The sequence below is a fragment of the Poecilia reticulata genome, chromosome 13, assembly GCF_904066995.2.
Source record: "Poecilia reticulata chromosome 13, P_reticulata-male-v2, whole genome shotgun sequence".
Classification (NCBI taxonomy): domain Eukaryota; kingdom Metazoa; phylum Chordata; class Actinopteri; order Cyprinodontiformes; family Poeciliidae; genus Poecilia; species Poecilia reticulata.
Window position 1 is genome coordinate 28,212,043 of NC_088842.1, and position 20,476 is coordinate 28,232,518.

General features: G+C 40.7%; 1 protein-coding gene across 15 annotated transcripts in view; it reads left to right on the top strand.

Annotated features, from left to right (window-relative positions):
* tenm4 (teneurin transmembrane protein 4) overlaps nucleotides 1–20,186 on the top strand; it is a 210,990-nt gene extending 190,804 nt beyond the window's left edge. For all 15 annotated transcript variants that reach the window (XM_008426387.3, XM_008426390.3, XM_008426389.3 and 12 more), the window contains 4 exons: nucleotides 6,607–6,903; nucleotides 8,370–9,984; nucleotides 12,331–12,473; nucleotides 15,856–20,186. In XM_008426387.3, the coding sequence (XP_008424609.1) occupies nucleotides 6,607–6,903; nucleotides 8,370–9,984; nucleotides 12,331–12,473; nucleotides 15,856–16,614 (2,814 nt within the window). In that variant the 3' untranslated portion in view covers nucleotides 16,615–20,186. The remainder of the gene's footprint in view (nucleotides 1–6,606; nucleotides 6,904–8,369; nucleotides 9,985–12,330; nucleotides 12,474–15,855) is intronic.
* The last annotated feature ends 290 nt before the right edge of the window (nucleotides 20,187–20,476 follow it).

Consider the following 20,476-nt stretch of genomic DNA (forward strand, 5'->3'; position numbering starts at 1 on the left):
TACTTGACTTGGTTAGCATTTACAAAACAGTAAATTCATTAATTTTCCTTGGAGCTGATTGACTGTACCAACAAGAGCGGAGATGCAAAAGCAATGCAAATTATGTTATAATTGGTGTTTCAACTTGTTATAGAAGCGGTCTTCAGTATTTGCGGATTTTAGCTTTTCATAGGCGACTGTTGCACCTAAGCCCCCTAATGACCAACAGTCCATTGTAATATAAATATATATTGTTTATTACAGTTAGAATGAGTTTAGGTAGATCATCTTTCACTAATAAATTATAATAAATACCACTCCAGTCAGAACTGGTAAGATAAATATTAAGTCAGTGTCCGCATAAAAACTGACTTTTTACTTATACAGATGGATACAAAACTGGAGGAAGACAGAATAAATACCCACTGAATTTAATTGCAGTTTTAGGCCAACGTGCTCATTGTGCGCGTATTATCACTTTGTGACATTTTGGACTACATAGAGCAGCTGCAGCAGCTGAGATTTCTGCTTATGTAGCAAAGCTGAAGTTGGCTGCTTTACAGACGTTGGCCTTTTAGCATGCTAACTGCACTTTAAGAAAAGCATTCTCTGAGCACTGTAATTGACAGGACTCTTTTACCTTAGACCCCATGACCGTCGGAACAGCTGAATTTCTTTCTTGTAAATAATAGAAAAGTGTAGGCGTGACTGGCAGTGGACTGAAACAGGTAAGCGAGGAGCAGTGCACTATTATTTTTGCTCCATATGGCCAAATATGACTCTGGTTACTCCAGAACTTTCTGTGAGATCTTTTTAAAATTACTGTGAAACATAGGTATGATATGTCAATACGACTGCACAGCAGCGGAGGTTTTTCCTTTATTACATCAAAATAAGTATTACTTTGGTTTGTTTAGCTAAACGTGTTAAATAAATGTGTTGTTTTGTCATAAACTTACTAAGGGAGATTATCTGTTTGTGCTACATCTCATTCTGATATGATGAGTAGCTGATCCTCCATATACAGGGTGCGCTGTCTGCAGGAAAAAATGGAGCAGGAAACCAGCTCCAAGAAGAGCTACATTGTACTGTACTACAAAGTAGAAAAAAGCGCCATGAATGTTTTTTGGGGTTTTTTTCCTGAATTGTGCCCTGTGACATTCCAGCTGGATAAGGACCATTTGAAGCTGCTGAACAAATCTGGCCACATAAGAATGAGTTGATGCCAAAGTCCCCCTGTTGTTATTTACTCTCTAGAAGCACTCCTGCAAACTCTTATATTAAAATTTCATCCATGAGCAATACGAGACAGAAGCTCTTATTATGGCTGAGGGAGCAAACACAAATGATACCATGTGCTGCTGGCATGGAGACCATGTAAATTTCATTCATTCATTTGTTGATTCATCTGTAAATGCCCCCCCGTAAGAAAAATAAATAAATCCTCAGGCTAGTACTTTTGCTCCTAGTTATATCCCAGTAAAAAGCTTTAAAATAAATCTGAAATAGCATCTAAAATCTGCCTGCTTTCTGAATGAAATTCACAGTTAAGGTTTCCTAATTTATCCTGATTTTGATGTCAACTGACAAATAAAATCACCTTACTGTGAAAAGGTACGATTTTGATTATTCGTGAATTTAGGGTAATGAAAATTGACTTGATGAGTCCCTCACTCATATACCTAATGTATATTTTCTCCTTCTTCTTCCTTTTCTCCTTCTTCTTCCTTTTCTTCTTCTTTTTCTTTTTCTTGTTCTTGTTATTATTATTATTATTATTATTATATTTTGTTCCATTTTTCTAAATTTCACCATAAACTCATTCAGATTTGCTAGATTTGCAAGAATATGATGCCCTGGGGTTTTCAGGGCATCATAATCTTGGTTGAATGAACAACCTGTATGGTGTAGCCATTGTTATATTGAAAAACCTGCTTTACTGATGTTTGCTGTAAAGGTTGGCGACATAAAATCACGCTTGCATATCAGGGGATTTATTAGTTTAACATTTGGATCTACGGATATAAGACTGAGCTATGGACAGCAGTTAAAGTTAAGGTGTTTTTGTTATATCCCTCATAATCAAAGATTTGTCACATAAAACTACCTCAAGGTCTGAATATCCTGACAATTATTCACGCCCTTTTAATGCATTACACATTTCTTTTACATAAGCTGCTATATGTCTTGATTTCGGAATTGTTTTGAAATAAAATGTGGTGTACATTTTGAATAAGAAGATCTGGCTTACTACGTTATGCAACCAGGATTTTTATTTATTTATTTATTTTATGGGATGTCTCTACCATCTTTTTCCAAGTCTTGCCACCAAATCTTAATTGGATATAGATCAAGTCTTTGACTGGGCAATTCTATCAAAAGAATATGCTTTCATCTAAACCAGTGTTCATCTAAGCCAGTGTTTATCACTGGTTTAGATGAAATGAAACCAGTGGCAGAACTAGGGGCCGCTTGGAAAGCTGGAGGGAAGATGAGAAAAAAAATGCAATAAAGTGTCTGCCAGAATGGCTTGTGGTAAAACACAAATAAGACTTCCTTTTGGTTTCTATTGGCGTTGGCTTTCTGCTTATCAGTTTTCAACATTTTTCCCACCTGAGCTGTGGATTGGTGCAGCTGCTCCAGTTACCCTCGGGGTCTTGACTGCTTTTCTAAGTAGTGCTCTCCTTTTTCAGCCTGCCAGTTTAGGTGGATTGTCATGTCTTGACGTGTTTGTTTTGGTGCCATTTCTATTCTTTTCTCGATGCTTAAAGCTTATGATAGCGTTTTATAATTTGGCCCCGCTTTATTCTCCTCCATACTTTAATTCACGTTGTGTTCCTTGCTCCTTATGAGGCTGTTTGTTCTCAAACTGTTCACTCTATGTGACCTCAGCAGCACATTGGCATTCATGCTAAGCGGTTTTTTTTTAGCCTTTTTCTGATATTAAACAGACGCTGGGTACTCTGACTCATCTTTTTGCTCTGATTTGTAATTATCAATTCTACATTGAAATTCAGTTAAATAATATGAGACCAAATCATCATGTTCACAGAAAGCCAACAGGTGTGTTTCAAACCGGAGCCCGTTGGTGAAGCATAATAGTGCTTTGCTTGTCTTGGCCATGAAGAGCCAATAGGAACTTGGTTTAGACTGTCTCCTCCGTTTCTGGGAGGCAACGCTGCTAATGGGGAGGTGCCACTTTGTCTGTCATTGGCTGTTCATTTAATGGTCCCGTCGTCCCCTTTGGAAGTGAAAGCGTCTAATGTACGTTACAGACAACGACCCCCCAGGGTTGTGTTGGGAAATGGGAGCAGGCCTAATGGCAAGAACAGAGGGGATGAACGAAGCTGAAATCATTGAGCGACCTTGAGTGACATGTCAAGTGATATTATGTGGGCGGCAGGGTGAGGGTGTCGCAGCGCGCGGCTGGAGGGTCGCAGGGCGGGGGCGTCGGAATATAAAACAGATATGCAGCTGTGTAGCTCCGACTTCACAGACATCTGTTGTTGTGAGCAGAGGCGACAGGATAAAGCAGGTTCCTTCTGTCTGACTTCCAGTTTGTTCCTCTGACCGTCTTTGTCACGCTGTGGAACTACATTCGCTGGGTTTTGCATTTCTGAAAAGGCTGCTTTTCTCCCTTTTTCTTCAGTCTCACATCCCTCTCAGCCTCTCCATCCCCTCCTCAGGCTTCCTTTTTGATTTACATTCATGAGGCACAGTGACCGTATCCCTCAACGATAACAAACCCTCCTCTTAGTTTGGGCAGGTTGTTAATTTACAATAATGAGAGAACCCTCGGGGCTGCCGCTGCACCATCGCAGCGCTCTTTATCCTCTTCATCACTGAATACAATACAGAGACAAAGCTGAGATCTGTGTTGTAACAGCTTAGGATTATCATAGTGCCTTATCATGTTGAGTTTGCTGTTCAAAAGAGATACAAGTTAGAAAAATGTTTTCTTTTAACTGCAGTGAAAACAACACCACTGTTGTTATTGAGGAAAACAGCCAGAGGACTAAATAAATCACCAGAAATGATTAAAGGCAGATTTGTAAAATGACAAATTGAGACCGTCACTTGACGCAAAAATCTTTCCTATTGATTTGGAGATTTGATGTCCCGGTAATATGTTATTCACAGAACAGTTAGAAATCTACCTTTGTGAGTGTAGTGAGCTGCAACTATCATCTTATTTTTTGCTTCCTCTCACTTATTTCCTTTGAGATATTCCCTTAAGAGACGGCATCCAATTTGAAAATTATTCCCCATGAGTGGGCTCCTGTTCTCGTGGGATCTTTGAATCTCTGCTGTCAGATGCTTTTCTTTCCTTTCTCACCTCTACAAGATGAGTCTGTTGGAAATCAGCTCACGCGGCATGATAAACTTTCTCTAACAGAAAGCAGAGCTCTGTTGCCTTGGAAATAGTTTGAGACACTAAGGACTGAAGTGTCTCAGTAGATATGGAACGTCCTTTTTCTTTCCCATAAAAGAAACCCTAAGGCACATGGTAGATTATCTTGGAAGAGTTATGTTTCTTCAACTTCTTCAGTATCACGTATTGCAGTTTGGTTTGTTAAATTTCATCCATCGTACATAAATTCCCCTTTAACCCCCTGGACTACTGTGGTGGTTGACCCGGTAAAATTCACAGATTTTTCTGTGTAATATGAATCCAAATTATTTGAGGAAAATACACCAATTTGCAGATTCTTTTGGTCAAGCATATTCAAAAAAAGTTTGAAAAAAAAAAAGCGATTTGGAAGGCTGAAATACCTAGCTGCGATGCTACCTTACATGCTGTTGGCATTTGCATTGCAATGTGTCTCTGGATAAGTCTGAAAGATAACAGTCCTCATTGCTTCTTAAAAATGAAAATAAAGCAAATGCCAACACAGACCCCTGTTCTCATTTCTTGACTAAATGACCGTCATCTTCCTCAGTCTTGGAGTTGAATTTCTTTGGCTTGCTCTAAATATCCATGGATTGCTCCTGCTCTTAACTCTCTTGGTTTTACTTAAAGTAATCCTCTCAATTGGGTATCAGTGGCATTAATTGCCTCTGGTGTAATTGTCCCTTCACAGATGAGAGACCTAAGCATGCGTTCCTCGGAGTGAGATTGAAAAAAGGGAGGGTTTCTCAGCAAGCCCCCGTGTGACCTGCTCAGTAGGATGATTCAGGAAACTAGCCAGAAGCAAACTTCTGAGCCACTGACATTTCTTATCCATATCAGGCATTTTTATCAAGCCAGAAAAAAAGCCTGCTGTAAGGTTAATGTGGGAAAAATCGTTCATTACGCAGTAATGGCCAATTTGGCTTTGATCGGCTCTGACTGGTGAGCATCAGGTCAAATACTGAAAAATATGGATTTTTTTTTCTTCTGTTCATTAAATACATTAAAGCTAACGCCTCGAACATTTTAAGTCTTTACATCAACAAACAGCATTTTCTTTGATGCACTTATATCCCTAAAGGGTAGGGATATAAGCTTTGAAGCATGAATGGGGATCATTTCATAATCCCCTCGTTTCCTGTTAGATTCAATATGACTATCTGCTGCAGCACATTTTTGTTGTACAAGTATATATTGCATGCGTTCTTTTAATTAAAGCCACCATTTTTACACAATCTCTGAAATTGAGAAATGTATATTTTTAAGATGTACAAGAAAGAAGGCAAGCACAAGGCTGCCAAGAACCCAACCAAAGGTTCCCCAAGAGTGATGAGATTCATAACCCTGAGCTCAGGCGTCAATGCATTAGATGATGATGAGCCAAGATGAAAGTAGAGGAAGCTAAAATTTCAGTTCATAACATGAATCATGTGGGAATTTGTCTGGTGAAAAACAAATTCAGGAGAAATGTTGTCTGAGAGCAGCAGCTTCAGTACTTAACTAACACAACTAACAGTTTGGGTTTAGGCTGGTTTCAGGAGGAGGTACTCTCCAGAGCTGGCAAATTTCTAACTAAATACGAATACTAAAATACAATGTTTTTGTGTTACTTACCATTTTTAGAAAAAAAGAAAAAAATCACCAAAATCATAATAGATTAGTGTTTGAAATGCTATGCATGTCCTGAACCCATAGCAAAGATTCTGCATCTTATGGTCAGCACTTTTCAGGGTGTTTATTTTCTGGTTTGAGCAAAGGGAAACTAGAGCTCATTGTTTTCAGCTAAGCTCTCAGATCACCTAAGCCACTCTCTTTGCACAGTTGGATTTAAAGATGTTTTTTCCTCCTTTGCAGCTTCCAGAAATGTCAAAGTTACAATGAAAAGAATCTGTGACTCATAAGTATTTTTCAGTGTGCAAAGAAAAGGAGTTTTGATGATCAATGTGACTCTAATGTCTAATTCACAACAGAACTTCGCTGTGTCTTAACACAGACCAAGAATTTTTGAAATTCTTCAATACTTTTTTTTTTTTTTGCTCCTGCTGGCTTGAGATACAGCTCCATCGTTAAAATTAAATTGAAAAACTGTAGTGAGAACAAAAAAAAAGAACTCCTTTATGATTAAGTGCTTCTGCTAAACTTTCTCCTTTTGAAAAGACATGCACCACTTTCTTTCCAAGATTTTAAACGTCCAAACATCATTCATTTCAAAACATCTCCTGTCTTTTATCCAACAGGTTCATAACCGGAACCTGCTGTCGCTGGACTTTGATCGGATCACCAGGACAGAAAAGGTCTATGATGATCACAGGAAGTTCACTTTACGGATCCACTATGATCACGCTGGTCGGCCCACTCTGTGGGCTCCAAGCAGCCGTCTCAACGGAGTTAACGTCACTTACTCCTCTGGGGGGCATGTGGCGGGGATCCAGAGAGGCACCATGTCTGTCCGCATGGAATACGACGTAAACGGCAGAATCACGTCCCAGATATTTGCGGATGGCAAATATTGGAGCTACACTTACCTCGAAAAGGTAAGCAGCTTTAAACTTTTAATGGAAAATAAATGGTTTCAATATAAAGCTGTTATAAATACTGTAGAGAAAGGCATGAATAAAAGCGTGTGTGCCTCGGAAAGTTGACAGAAGATATTAGAGAAGATATATAAATGAACTTGCAATTCTCCAAGCTGGTATCTGCAGCACACGGAAAGATTCTTGCACACATATCAGCCAAAACATAATTAAAAGTGTCTGGTGCGTTGTAGACATGATTCTTTGTTACCACACTCTGGCAGCAAAGTTCAACCAGAAATAGCTCAGATGAAAAGAACAGCAAGAAATGTCGCCTCCTGCTCTCTAATTAAAGGTATGATTGTGGAGGAAGAGAAAAGAGCTGCTGTTCTCCAGCTTAGACATTTATGATAAGAAACGGCAGCCAGTCACCTTTTTAACAGCCTATCAGAAGTTTTTCAGCAACCTGGTGAGACAACCTTGCATATAATTTAAAGGCATCATTTACTGCTTCTAAAATGTGCCTGGCTGAGTTGGGAAATACTCAGTTACTTCATGCTGTTCAGATCGCAAAAGCTCACAGGCGAAAAAATAAGAAAAAAAACGTGTTTATGACACCATGTAAAAAAAAATCTTAATAGTAGAGGAATAAAAACTCAAGATTCATGGGTTGAACTTCATCCGAAAATACACAGCGCTACATGTTGAAGCTTTTATTGAGATTGCAAATACAATCATATGTACAGTGCCTTGTTAAATTGCTGAAGTTTTTCATATTCTCCTGTTACAAACACAAATGTTAATGTATTTGATTTCACTAGACCACCACAAATATGTGCATCATCGTAAATGGGTAGGGATGTGATAACGTCATTTTTGGGTACTCTACTAGAGACCTGGGAGCTTGAGGGTCCTTCATAGTATCCAAGTCATTCCTTGGATGATGTTCTTCCAAACTGAGACGTGAGATGTTACTCTAGGTACTTGGTGGAGCCACTTCTCCAGCGTGGAGGCCACTACCCCAAGTCCTCCAAGGATCCTGTTCAATAGAGTTACCTTCATATGATAGGCTTCTCCTGAGCCCTTCGTAACTCTCTTCGTATTTTTTTTTCTTGATGTGTCCATTATTTGGGACAGCCACATCAAGCACGTCAGTCCTATGTTGCTTATCAATGATCACAATGTCTGGTAAGCCGACCATTATCACAGGATCTTAAGAGTCCTCAAGAGTTACTATCCTGCAAGTTTCAGATGCATCCCTGCTCCAACACACCTGATTTAAATGAATGGCTCGTTACCAGGCCTGTTCTGAGCAGATCCCGGTCTGTTGGAGTAAGGATACATCTAAAATTTGCAGGACGGTGACTTTCGAGGACTGGACTTGAACATTCCTGCTTTTCAGATGTTTTTGTACACTACAGGGGCCACTTGGTTAAGATGTCCCATTTATTCCTGTCTTATAATTTGTTTGTTCTCTTTCCTTGCAGTCCATGGTGCTGCTTCTCTACAGTCAGAGGCAGTACATCTTCGAATTTGACAAAAACGATCGATTGTCTTCCGTGACCATGCCCAACGTAGCTCGGCACACCTTGGAGACGTCCCGCTCTATTGGCTACTACAGAAACACCTACCGACCCCCCGAAGGCAACGCATCGGTGCTCCAAGACTACAGCGAGGCCGGGCAGTTGCTGCAGACCACCCACCTGGGAACAGGTCGCAGGGTCATCTACAAGTACGGCAAGCTCTCCAAGCTGCTGGAGATCCTTTATGACACCACACGAATTGGTTTCTCCTACGACGAGATGGCGGGGATGCTGAAGACCGTCAACCTCCAGAGCGAAGGCTTCACCTGCACGATCCGCTACAGACAAATCGGCCCGCTCATCGACAGGCAGATCTTTAGGTTCAGCGAGGAAGGCATGGTCAACGCAAGATTCGACTATGTCTACGACAACAGTTTCCGAGTCACCAGCATGCAAGCGGTCATTAACGAAACTCCGCTACCAATCGACTTGTATCGCTATGACGATGTGTCAGGCAAAACAGAACAGTTTGGCAAATTTGGAGTAATTTATTACGACATAAATCAAATTATAACCACGGCGGTGATGACACACACCAAACACTTTGACGCCTACGGTCGAGTGAAGGAGGTCCAGTATGAGATTTTTCGTTCGCTCATGTACTGGATGATGGTGCAGTATGACAACATGGGGCGTGTGGTGGCCAAAGAGCTCAAAGTTGGACCTTACGCCAACACGACACGCTACACCTATGAGTATGATGCTGACGGTCAGCTCCAGGTGGTCTCCATCAACGACAAGCCCTTGTGGAGGTACAGCTACGACCTGAACGGCAACCTGCACCTCCTCAGCCCTGGAAACAGCGCGCGCCTCACCCCGCTACGCTACGACATCAGAGACCGCATCACCCGCTTGGGAGACGTGACGTACCGGATGGATGAGGACGGCTTCCTGAAGCAACGAGGGAACGACTACTTTGAGTACAACTCAGCTGGTCTGCTGACGAAGGTGTACAACAAAGCTAGTGGGTGGAGCATCAAGTATCGCTACGATGGCCTGGGCAGGCGGGTTTCCAGCAGAAGCAGCACAGGTCATCACCTGCAGTTCTTCTATGCCGACTTGTCCAGCCCCACTCGGGTCACCCACATGTACAACCACTCCAGCTCTGAGATTGCCTCGCTATACTACGATCTGCAGGGACACCTGTTTGCCATGGAGCTGAGCAGCGGCGATGAGTTTTACGTGGCGTGCGACAACATCGGCACTCCTCTCGCTGTGTTCAGCGGTTCAGGCCTCATGATTAAGCAAATTCTCCACACGGCATTCGGAGAGGTTTACTTGGACACCAATCCCAGCTTCCAGATTATAATTGGCTACCAGGGAGGACTGTATGAGCCTCTTAGCAAACTGGTCCACATGGGCAAACGGGATTACGATGTCCTCGCTGGCCGCTGGACAACACCGGACAGAGAGATCTGGAGTCATCTCAATAACAATCGCATCGTTCCATTCAACTTGTACATGTTTAAGAATAACAACCCACTCAGCAATAATGAGGAGACAAAATGCTACATGACAGGTAATTCGTCCTCCCATAGTTCACTCATAAAACCGAACTGACAAATTTGATGAGACAGTTTTATTTATCTTCTATACACTTACAACATGAGAAGAGACAAGACATTTACCATTCAAGTGAGTTATTCATAAATCATAAACAAAAAAAATAGCTTTCCTGAAGTATAAATGTGTACAAAGAGTAACAACCCAATATTTTTGTGAAATCAGATTTTTTTTATTTTTTTTTAGTCAAAATTAAATTCACATTTAGTAGATGTTTAAGAGCTCCCTCGCTGATGTCGGGCTTCAGTGTGTTTATGTGCATCTACACCAAGCAAGCGCCCAGCGGCTATCATTTTGAAAATGCTCAAAGGGAGCCGTGCTTTATGGACGGGCCCTCTCTGCTGTTGAACACTCAGATCCTTCACAGAAATATTCTCTGTTCCTTTGTGTTAGGGGGAGGACAAATGACAGTGAAAGCACCGCAGTGGGGAACAGGAGGGCACAATGGATTCATAGAAATCATAGCCAGGGCTGGTTGCATCAACCTTAGAGCCTGGAAGGGAAACTATGTTAACGATACCTAGTAAATTCTCTGTAGTTAAAGGAATTCTGCAATTATTTTCTTTGTTTTACCTGCATAATATGGATAGGGAATATGGTACTTTTTTTTTCACTCCCATTTCCTCTGCACCGTGTCGAGAGGTAAATTAAGCCCCTTTTTTGTTTAATTGGGATCCAGCCTTCAACTTCTTTTGCTCCAACAAAGTCATTTAACTTCCCTCCAATGAGAGCGCCGTTCAGCTTCACAGTCCTCCATAAGGGACTCTGAATACTAAACAGACCCATAGATGTACTGCAGCGGGTCTGCCTCAACTGTGATTGATGGCACTGACATTTAAATTCCATTCACTAAATGACTGTGGTCCTTTCATTGTTCCCAAACAAATTCTTGTTTAAAAAAGCTTTGTTGTGCGCCACAGCGTTGTATTGGCAATCTGTTGCCACCCATGTGCTGTGGCAGTGACTCTGCTGTCAATAACAGGAGCAGGATACAAATACCTGCAACTGAACAGCCTTTTCTCTCCGACACGTTGCTCCCTGATCTTAAAAATTATCGTATCGATAGGGCTTTGTAAAAGCATCATTACTTAATTTTTTTTAATTTTTTTACATTTTTCACATTGAGAACAGAAACCTTATTTTTTGTCAGTTTTATTTGATAAACCCAACACTTAAACCCAACAATTACAAATTTGGGATGGGAATAAAAGGATATATAGTTGTTTTCAGTTTTTGGATTGTTTGTATACCCACTTTTCTCTTACCCCAAATAAATTTAAAAAAAAAGCATAATTAGTAAAAAGACTCCTGTTGTGTATGATGTAATCACAGTTAATTAAAAGATGGCTGTATCTAAATTAGGGATGCAAACAATTAATAGACTTATTGTCAATCCATAGTTTATTAGATTAAAATTTGTTCCATTCGATTAATTAATGACATCCGCTTAGATTTACGTTCAGTGTTGTAATGTGGCCGCCATCCAGAAGAAAGCGCCACTGCTCGTTCTTAAGTGGGACCATTTTGTAAAAGAAAATATGGCAAAGCCATACCTGAAGGAAAAAGTCCTGTGAAGGACACACAATGCACTTTATGCGGACAGGTAGACTGCTGAATTTTGAATTGTTTGCACTCGATTTTATTCGGGTACGACGGAATAAAGCGGTCAAAATAAGAAAAACAATACTACTTTTTGATTTTCAGTCATACACATTTTTAATAAAGCACACTGAAGTTTCTGGTTTTGACATGACATAATCTGAAAAAATTCAGGGGGAAGGGTGAGTATTTCAGCAAATAACGTGAAAAGTGGATTGCAGCCGTTCTAACAACCACCGTTTTGGCTGCTGCTTTTAGATGGATTGCATTATCGTGATTGCATGGAGTTAAATCTTGGAAATGTCACTCGCCTCCCCGCGCATCTCATTAGAGAAATAGTACTGTTGGAGGAACCCACTGAGTGTTCAAAATATCTTTCTGTTGAAGTCTCTGGTGACATGAAATTACAGTCCATAATTAGCTGCAGACGTGCTCAGATGTTGTTTCTGGAATCCAGCTGTGTGTCATTAGTGGGGCATCTGCAGGACTGGACATGAATCACCAACGTCGACTTGAGTGTTCAGGATAGCTCATCCACTCTTACAAAACAAATGAAGTGCTCCTCCTGACTGAAGAGCATTTCAAGAAAGCAGCCACTTAACTACAAAATGTCAACTGATCAGATTTAATAAATTAATCTTGTCTGTTCCTCCTTTGTTGTCTTTTTGCAGAAGTTAAACTTGTTTTAACCTCTCCTCCACAGATGTGAACAGCTGGCTTGTGACCTTTGGCTTCCAGCTGTATAATGTTATCCCCGGCTATCGTAAACCGAGCACAGAGAGCATGGAGCCCTCCTACGAGTTAGTCCGCACCCAAATCAAGACACAGGAGTGGGACAGCACCAAGGTACTCACTCATCTATCTCAGCTTTCACCCTAAAGTATTGCCTTCTGCTTTTGTCCCCTTTCCTTTTCACCGTCATTAGCAAATGAGCATGCTCTTTGTTGCCACATTCCCAGAGGAGCTGCTAACTACCAAGCCAAACATGGCCCAGTGAGCCAGGTCTCAGCCCCCTCATCCCCATCTTGGGGAATGGGGTCAGGCTAAACAGTTCTTGTAATTGTCCTGCCATTAGGGAAATTCACTCTCCATTCCCCTCCACCAACGACCATCGATTTCATCTCGGTGTTACTCTGCCGGCTAAGGTCTGAGAAGTAGTAGACAGGCTCTGATTCTCACTTGTATCAGCCCTTTTAGGTAGCCCCCAACTCACTTGAATTATTGAAGAGGCCACTGTTGTTTTCATGGGGTTGGTTACAGCCAGACAAGTGAATGGCACAGGAATGGATTTGTGTTGCATGACACTCCAGCTGTTACCCTAACACAGAGAACTTGCTTTTGAAAAATGTGTGCATTAAAAGCTACTGGGTTGATATTTAAAAAAAAAAAAAAAAACATTATACGTGAGTTTGACCTCCGGTCTACGGAGACCCAGAAGAGCCTAAAAAATGTATTCAACAGCAACAGGCACAACACAACAACAAAAACCCCAAGTGAAGCTACGCCATAACTGAAATGCCACTGCCATGTTTATTGTGAATTACAATCTATGCTAATATAAAATTTTTATTAAAGTTATCAAACCATAAAATTGTTTTTAAATGGATTTTTAAGTTATTAAAACTGTTACAAGTTATGTTATCAAAACTAATAATTTAGTACGAAAACAAAATTATGCTAAAGCAGAATTTGAGGTAAAACAAATTGTGTTGACCCCTCTGTACCCCCTTACTGGTCTGACCAGCCTGAAATAGGTACTAAGTCATTATTTATGTGGTTGTTTTTTGTTATATAATTTAAAGGGCACATATCATTTTTCCTTCTTTTCTCTTTCAGTTGTGTCCATGCTTGTTGATTTCCATGTCTAATGTCGATAACTGAGTAAAAAAGAAAGACCGGAATAAAGTGAACTGAGGACAGTCGAGAGCCAACTGCTCGACCATGATGTCTAAATTTGATTTGTTTCTTATTTTCAGTCTCTTCTAGTTTTCTAGCTCTTGAGAAAGATGCTATTTGCCCTTGAAGTAGACTTGACTCAACTTTCCAAAGTAGATTAAAATGTAACAGGGATTTCTGTATTTCTTGGCACAGACATTTCATACGTCTCATGTGTAGAGCATTACCATAAAGGTAAAAACCACAGCGGTGTCCTCATCTTGCTTGGGCTGCTGTTGGAAGTGTTCCTGTGGAAATATCCTGAGACTGAGTCATCCGGTGCGAACAACCCACAGAAATCTTTGAACTCACCAAAGTTATCAACCTACAAAGGAGAAGCAACACAGAACTCAAACAACATCCCATCTATTTTCAGTTCAGACGTTTCAAAGTTGTAACATGCTTTTCGCCTGCTCTGTTGAAATGAAACACTAAAAATGAAAGTCCATATCATAATATGTTTGGTTTTAGGAAAATTTCCTGCTTTTTTCTATCAGAAAACGGAACATTTATACATCTAAATTAAAAGATTTATCTACAAAATGCAGCTCCTCAATTATTTAGAGACCTAAATAGCTCAAACTGTGTAGTCATTAAGGCGTCGAATTGCGAGGTTAGCCTTGTTTTGAAGTTTTCCGTCATGTTTCGCCTTCAGCACACCTCTGGATCCATATAATTAGTCCTGATCCTGTTCATGAGCTGTTGTGTGGTATTTTTATCCAGAATCCCTTTTTCTGAAAGGATGCCCTGAGATGGCTAATGCCAGGTTGATCCTCACTGCAAATGGCCAGATAAGCCCAGGAACATATTGGGTCCTTTCAGGAATCAATACAACTTTAAAACTGCATGTTGTACATCTATACCTTGGTATTTGATTGTATTTTATTCAGAAAAAAAAGAAAGAACAGCTCCCGTTCTATCTCTGTCTGCTTAAGCCCCCGTTTTGTGATGCTGCTCGATCCAAGGCAGAGATTGAAAAGTGCCGTGAGCAGACGGAGAGATGAGGTCTGCGATGCGCAGGGCTCTATCTCTCATTCAGGGTTTCGCTGGAGGCTCATTGCACCCCCTGCTATGTGACTGATGCGTCTCTTGGCGTTTCCCTGGAGGCTGTATGAAGTAAAGTGGAGGACGTTGCACGCCGTCCCCTCTCCCTCGGCCGTCGGAACAGCTGAACAGGTCACTGCTTGCGAGGACCTCCTTTTCTGTGTGCCTTTTCGTCTCCTCCGTTTGACATGTGTTCATCCAGGATGTGATGCAGTGTTATGTCAACCGATGGTCAGACGTGCTGCATGCTGCAGAGCGCTCTGTCCCCCACACCAATCCCTCAAACCACAGCCACCCTCTAACCAGAGTCAGAACTGAAAAACTGTCAGGAAGGCTTTGCATGTTACTACTTGGCAGGAACTCCTCAGGATACGCGGAGCCTTGTATGTTGGCTGGTGACTTGAAGGCATTTTTAAAGCCGTTTGGTTGCTGCTTACGTGCACCCAGGCGACTGCCTCGTTGTTTTCTGGCCAGCTTCCATTTTGCATCATCCTCTCTGGGTTTTTTTTTTTTTGTCTTTCTTTCTTTTAGAGGAACATCTCTTGTCAAGTAATATTAGGACAAAGCATAAACATTGGCTGGAGGGGATGTGATATCTCCTTTGATCCCTTGCAGAATGAGTTGTGCTGCATACTCCAGTTACCAAAACACTCCTGTTTCAGATTAGGCCCAGCAGTTCTTTTAGAAGACAGCAGTTTCACTAGCTTTTTTTTTTTTTTCTTAAAGTTTTTATGATCAGAGATTTGCATTCTCTGACAAACACCTCCGCTGTTACCTTGACTATGTAGTGATGTACTGACAGCAACAGAACATCATGGATCTGTTTTCTGGCCATTAAAAAAGCTGTTTCATCAACATTTTGTGAGAAAATACTCATGAGACCCAGCAATGACATTCAATCAAATATGAATTTTGCACTTTTATTTCAACTTACTCAACCAGAAGGAGGTTTTAAGCAAGGCCATACAGATTTTTGTTGGACTTTCTGTAAATTGATGGAAATTGCAATTGAATTTATTAGATTTTAATATGACAGACCAACACAAAGGAAAATTTTTAATTTTTTACAACTTACTTTTCAGAGCAAATTCCAATAAAACACAAGCTTGAGATTGTAATGTGACAAAATGTGAAAAAGTTCATGTGAGATTCCTTTGCTTCTGTTTCATTGATTTCAAACTACTCCTGGTGCTGTCCTCAGCTGGCGCTGCGTGGGCTGTGACTAACCAGTGTTGTCTTTGTTTTGCAGTCTTTGCTGGGCGTTCAGTGCGAAGTTCAAAGGCAGCTCAAAGCTTTCGTCAAGCTGGAACGTTTTGGTCAAATCTACAACGCCAAAAGCGCAGGATGTCCCCAGACAGAGGGGAAGAAGATCTTCGCCTCTGGCGGCTCCATCTTTGGGAAGGGGGTGAAGTTCGCCATCCGAGACGGCCGCATCAGCACTGACATCATCAGCCTGGCCAACGAGGACGGACGCCGCATGGCTGCCGTTCTGAACGACGCATTCTATCTTGAAAACCTTCACTTCACCATCGCGGGGATGGACACCCACCATTTTGTCAAGCTGGGCTCAGTGGAAGGAGACCTGGCGCTCATTGGCATGACGGTTGGCCGGCGCACGTTGGAGAACGGTGTCAATGTCACCGTGTCTCAGGTCAACACCGTGCTGAATGGCAGGACTAGGCGCATCACCGACATCCAGCTGCAGCATGGATCGTTGCTCCTCAACACGCGATACGGCGGCAGCGTAGACGAAGAGAAAGCCCGCGTTCTGGAGCTGGCCCGGCAGAGGGCCGTCGGCCAGGCCTGGGCCCGGGAGCGCCAGAGACTCAGAGACGGGGAGGAAGGCTCAAGAACCTGGACTGAGGGAGAGAAGCAGCAGCTTCTGGGCTCAGGGAAGGTGCAAGGCTATGACGGATACTATGTGGTTTCAGTTGACCAGTACCCCGAGCTGGCAGACAGTGTCAACAACATCCACTTCATGAGACAGAGCGAAATGGGCCGAAGGTGACATGAACACGAGGCTGTCGGATAACGGACTCCGATGTAGGAAATGGGACTTCTTGCCAAAGACAGTTGTGTACATGACCACACGTGTTTGTTTTTTTTCTTTGACTGTGCCCAACTTGGCTTTTAATATGCTGTAAACAAGATGACGGTTGCAAACAGTTGCACTGCACTGACAGAAGAGTGCCCTTCTCCCTTCTGAGGATTCTTTACCAGTCTTTGCCCTTCAAGTGCGGCTGCTAGAGGATGGAAATCTGTGATGTCTTTTGGCTTATTCTTGTGACTCCATTTCCTCATACCTGTTGGTGAATCTCTTCAAAGGAATCTGAGGGGAGTTTTGGTGATCCATTGTGTTTCTCCGGCTCTCTTTCTCTCTCTCTCTTTCTCTTTCTGCTAACAGACTTTTGCAGATTGTAATTCACAAGCCTGCTCCATTCTGCCTTTTTCTGCGCCTCAGCCAAGGAGATTCCATCTCTTTTAATCACTCGTTTTTTTATACTTGAAGCCCTCATAGCCCCTGTCATCCATTAATAATGAGAGAAATTGCTGTTGGCCGTAATGCCCTTCATCAAAACCACAGCTGAACTTGTCAAAGCACCTTCGTTTGTGTGATGTCTTGGAGTTCTATGAGAGGAGGCTTTGTGCTCATTTGTGGTCTTAAGGTTTCTGTGCAACCTGAAATGTGCATGTCGGCCTTTTTTATTAAGTACAAAACCTGCAAAAATGCTTAATGACAGCGCCTTGCAGAAGGTAGATCATTTCCTGTTGGGCTTTTTCACATTTTCTAAAGTTTCTCTACAAGCATCGGCATATTATTCTGGAATTTATTGGATAAATCAACACGGAGGCCTGTTTTAAACAGAGAAATCTAAAAGGTTTTCATATCTTTTTCCCCAAATGAAACCTTAAAAGTCTGTCATACTTTATTTAGCTTCTATTTCTCTTGTACGTCTAAATAAAATCTCCTGCAACCAACTCCACCAGTCTGTATTTTCAGTATAAATAGAGCTGTTATGAGATCTCAGTGGTATGTCAGAGACTATTTTTGAATAAAATGACATAAAACAGATGAAATACCTTTCTGATGTGATCTAAATATGAAAAAGCTCAACAGACTTGATCATTTTGCAGAGCTCTGCAGGCCTAAATTGAATATTCGTGCAATCTCAGTCAATTAGAATATTGTTGAAAAGTAAATTAGTTCAAAAAGTGGATCCTCTTGCATTATTCAGATTCATTAAACAGAGTTATATATATTTAAGTTTGTATTTCTGTTATTTTGTCGAGCTGACTTTTGTTGTTCCAGATATAGAAATGGTTGTCTGAAAATGTTTTGGGAAATTTATGAAGTATAAATTTTTAATGAATTTTTTTAAATGCAGCACCACCCATAGGCCAAATGCCTATCAGTGGTACTGCATTTTGTTGCCATTACAAAATGCATTGTAATGGTAACACCCTTAAGGAGTAATCACTGTTCTGTAAATTCCCAACCTGGTTGGCACGCTAAGAGACACAACAGCACCACTTTCAGAAATTGCAAATGGTCCATTTTTAATTCAGAAGTGTTATTTTATGGACATGTTTTATGGGACCGTCATTACCTTCTTTAAGTGACATTGAGTGTGTTATGAAAGGCAATTCTAAATAAAATGTATTATTATTACTATTACGCCATTGTTGTTGGCTTAACAGTTATTAATTAATGCTGGCTGTTCGTATGACACTCCATCCAAACACAAGAAAGTTTAGTGGGAAGAAGAAGTAGATATAAAAGCAACAGTGATTTTAAAGCAAGTCTATTCAAGAATTGCAGGAAAATTTACAAGGCATTCAATGTGAAAGAGAGAATCTGGGTTATCCCTGTTCCTTTGTGCACTTTTTATGTGCGACACGTTTTCCTCCTTAACTTTCTCCTAATATGCTTGGATACGGGTGCATGTGAACACCCAGCTTCATAAACAAAGGTCTTTAGCGGCAGAATTTTGTTTTTTAGCTACAGATAATTTTTGTAATTAACCTTTTTTATGATATTCTAATTAACTGAGATGCACCTATAGTAAAAGAAACAAAGGGATATAATATTGGATTTTTATTTTTTGTGTTCCTCTTTTCAATGAATTTTGAAAAATCTAAATTTAGGATAGATTTTTTTTTTGGTACGTGGTCAGACAACTCAATCATAAAACTACACAAAGAGCCAACCCTGTAAGAAAATACTGTGGAACTATTGTGTGTATTAAAGAACAAAAAGGTATTTTCTGGGACTGGTTTTGAACTATATTTTCATTTTGTTTTATAAATAGATATATGAATTAACAGTATAACAAATGTGAATTTAAAAATAATGTGAATTATTGTCCCTTTTATTGTTGATTGTTGTACTTGAACAATACTTGGGGAGGTGTTTCAACACATGGAATAAAACAATGAGGAGGGTTTTAGTGAAATCCCTTACTGTGTATTTCATTAGACTCGCTGCTTCTTTTTTTTTCATGAATCTCGATTTCCTTGTGTGAAGCACTGAGGAGTTAAAGTCAGTATTCCACAACACAGCATCCAATCCGATTAAACTTTGGATGAAAATGGTTTTAAATAGTGTGAGGCTGGCCAGAAGGTCAAAGAAAGCAGTTAATTCAGTCATACATGCTCCATTAGCATATTGGCTGCAGAGGTAAATGGGCTTTGGGTCGTACTGTGGGTCTGATGAAAGATACAAATTGCCTTTGCCCTAAGGGCTGCCCGCAGGTCAGCATAGGAAGTGCTTTTATTCTCCAGGATAGGGCTCCTCTTAGTTGGAGGAAATGCATTTGACCTGCAGGTGTTCTGGTTCCCGTTTACAGACTAAAGGTTGTCTATACACACCAACTTTTGCCACATGGACACTTTTTGGCCCTCGTACATCTGTGACCCTCCCCTCCTCCCTCTCTTATACACACCTTCTCTGTTCATGCCCCTCCCCTGGTGGATACTGCAAAGGACAGTTAACTTGTGCTCATTTAAAAATGTCATGATGTGAAAACTCACAAGGAGACAATTTTGAGAGTTGTGACATTGCTTTGACTTCTGGTACCGTTTTGAACTATGCCAAGCCACTTCACACTCTTGACTGTCATTTTCCGATCAAGCATATAGACTTGTCTGTGTGTCTATAGGTGGTGAGAGCATGATTGAGTGTCTCAATCTGTACAAACGATTAAGCAAATTGGACAAGACTTCTTTTTTTTTTTTTGCTGTTTTTTTTATGATGTTGGTTGATTCAGTGGCATTTTGTTCCTGAAAAACAATATGTATGTTCAGCATAATATGAATGAAGGATATTTGCATTGTGGAATATTGCACTGATAATTGTTGCGTCATAAGACTGTATCTTTTTCTAAAAGTTTTTGGACTCATTTTGAGTTTCGGTTTGTTCTCAACACTGTGTTTTTAGCGCTTCTTCTGATTGTGTAAATATGAGGACATCCAAGTAAGCTGTAAATAAAATGCAAATGTAGATACCTCTTAGAGCTACATTGGTGACCCTGTGTAGTCTTAAGGTAGAAGAAAAAAAATAAAGGGAATATTTTGTGTTTATCTTTTGTGTTGATCCTAAATTATTATTTACCATACACAATATAAGGAAACAAATCCAATTTTACAGGAACTTTAAGAGAAAGAGAGGTGTTCATCCTAATATAAATGTAATATAGTCCCTTGAACAAGAACTGTTCTCACTTTGTGTTCTGAGCATTTAGCTTCCTTTAAATAATTTTTTCTAGAAAAGTTCAAAAACACTAATTTACTTGCCTCTTTGGTAAAGTCTCAGGTTAGTAAAGTTTGACGTTTGTGTTGACATATTGATTATCGACTGCTAAGGGTTCTTC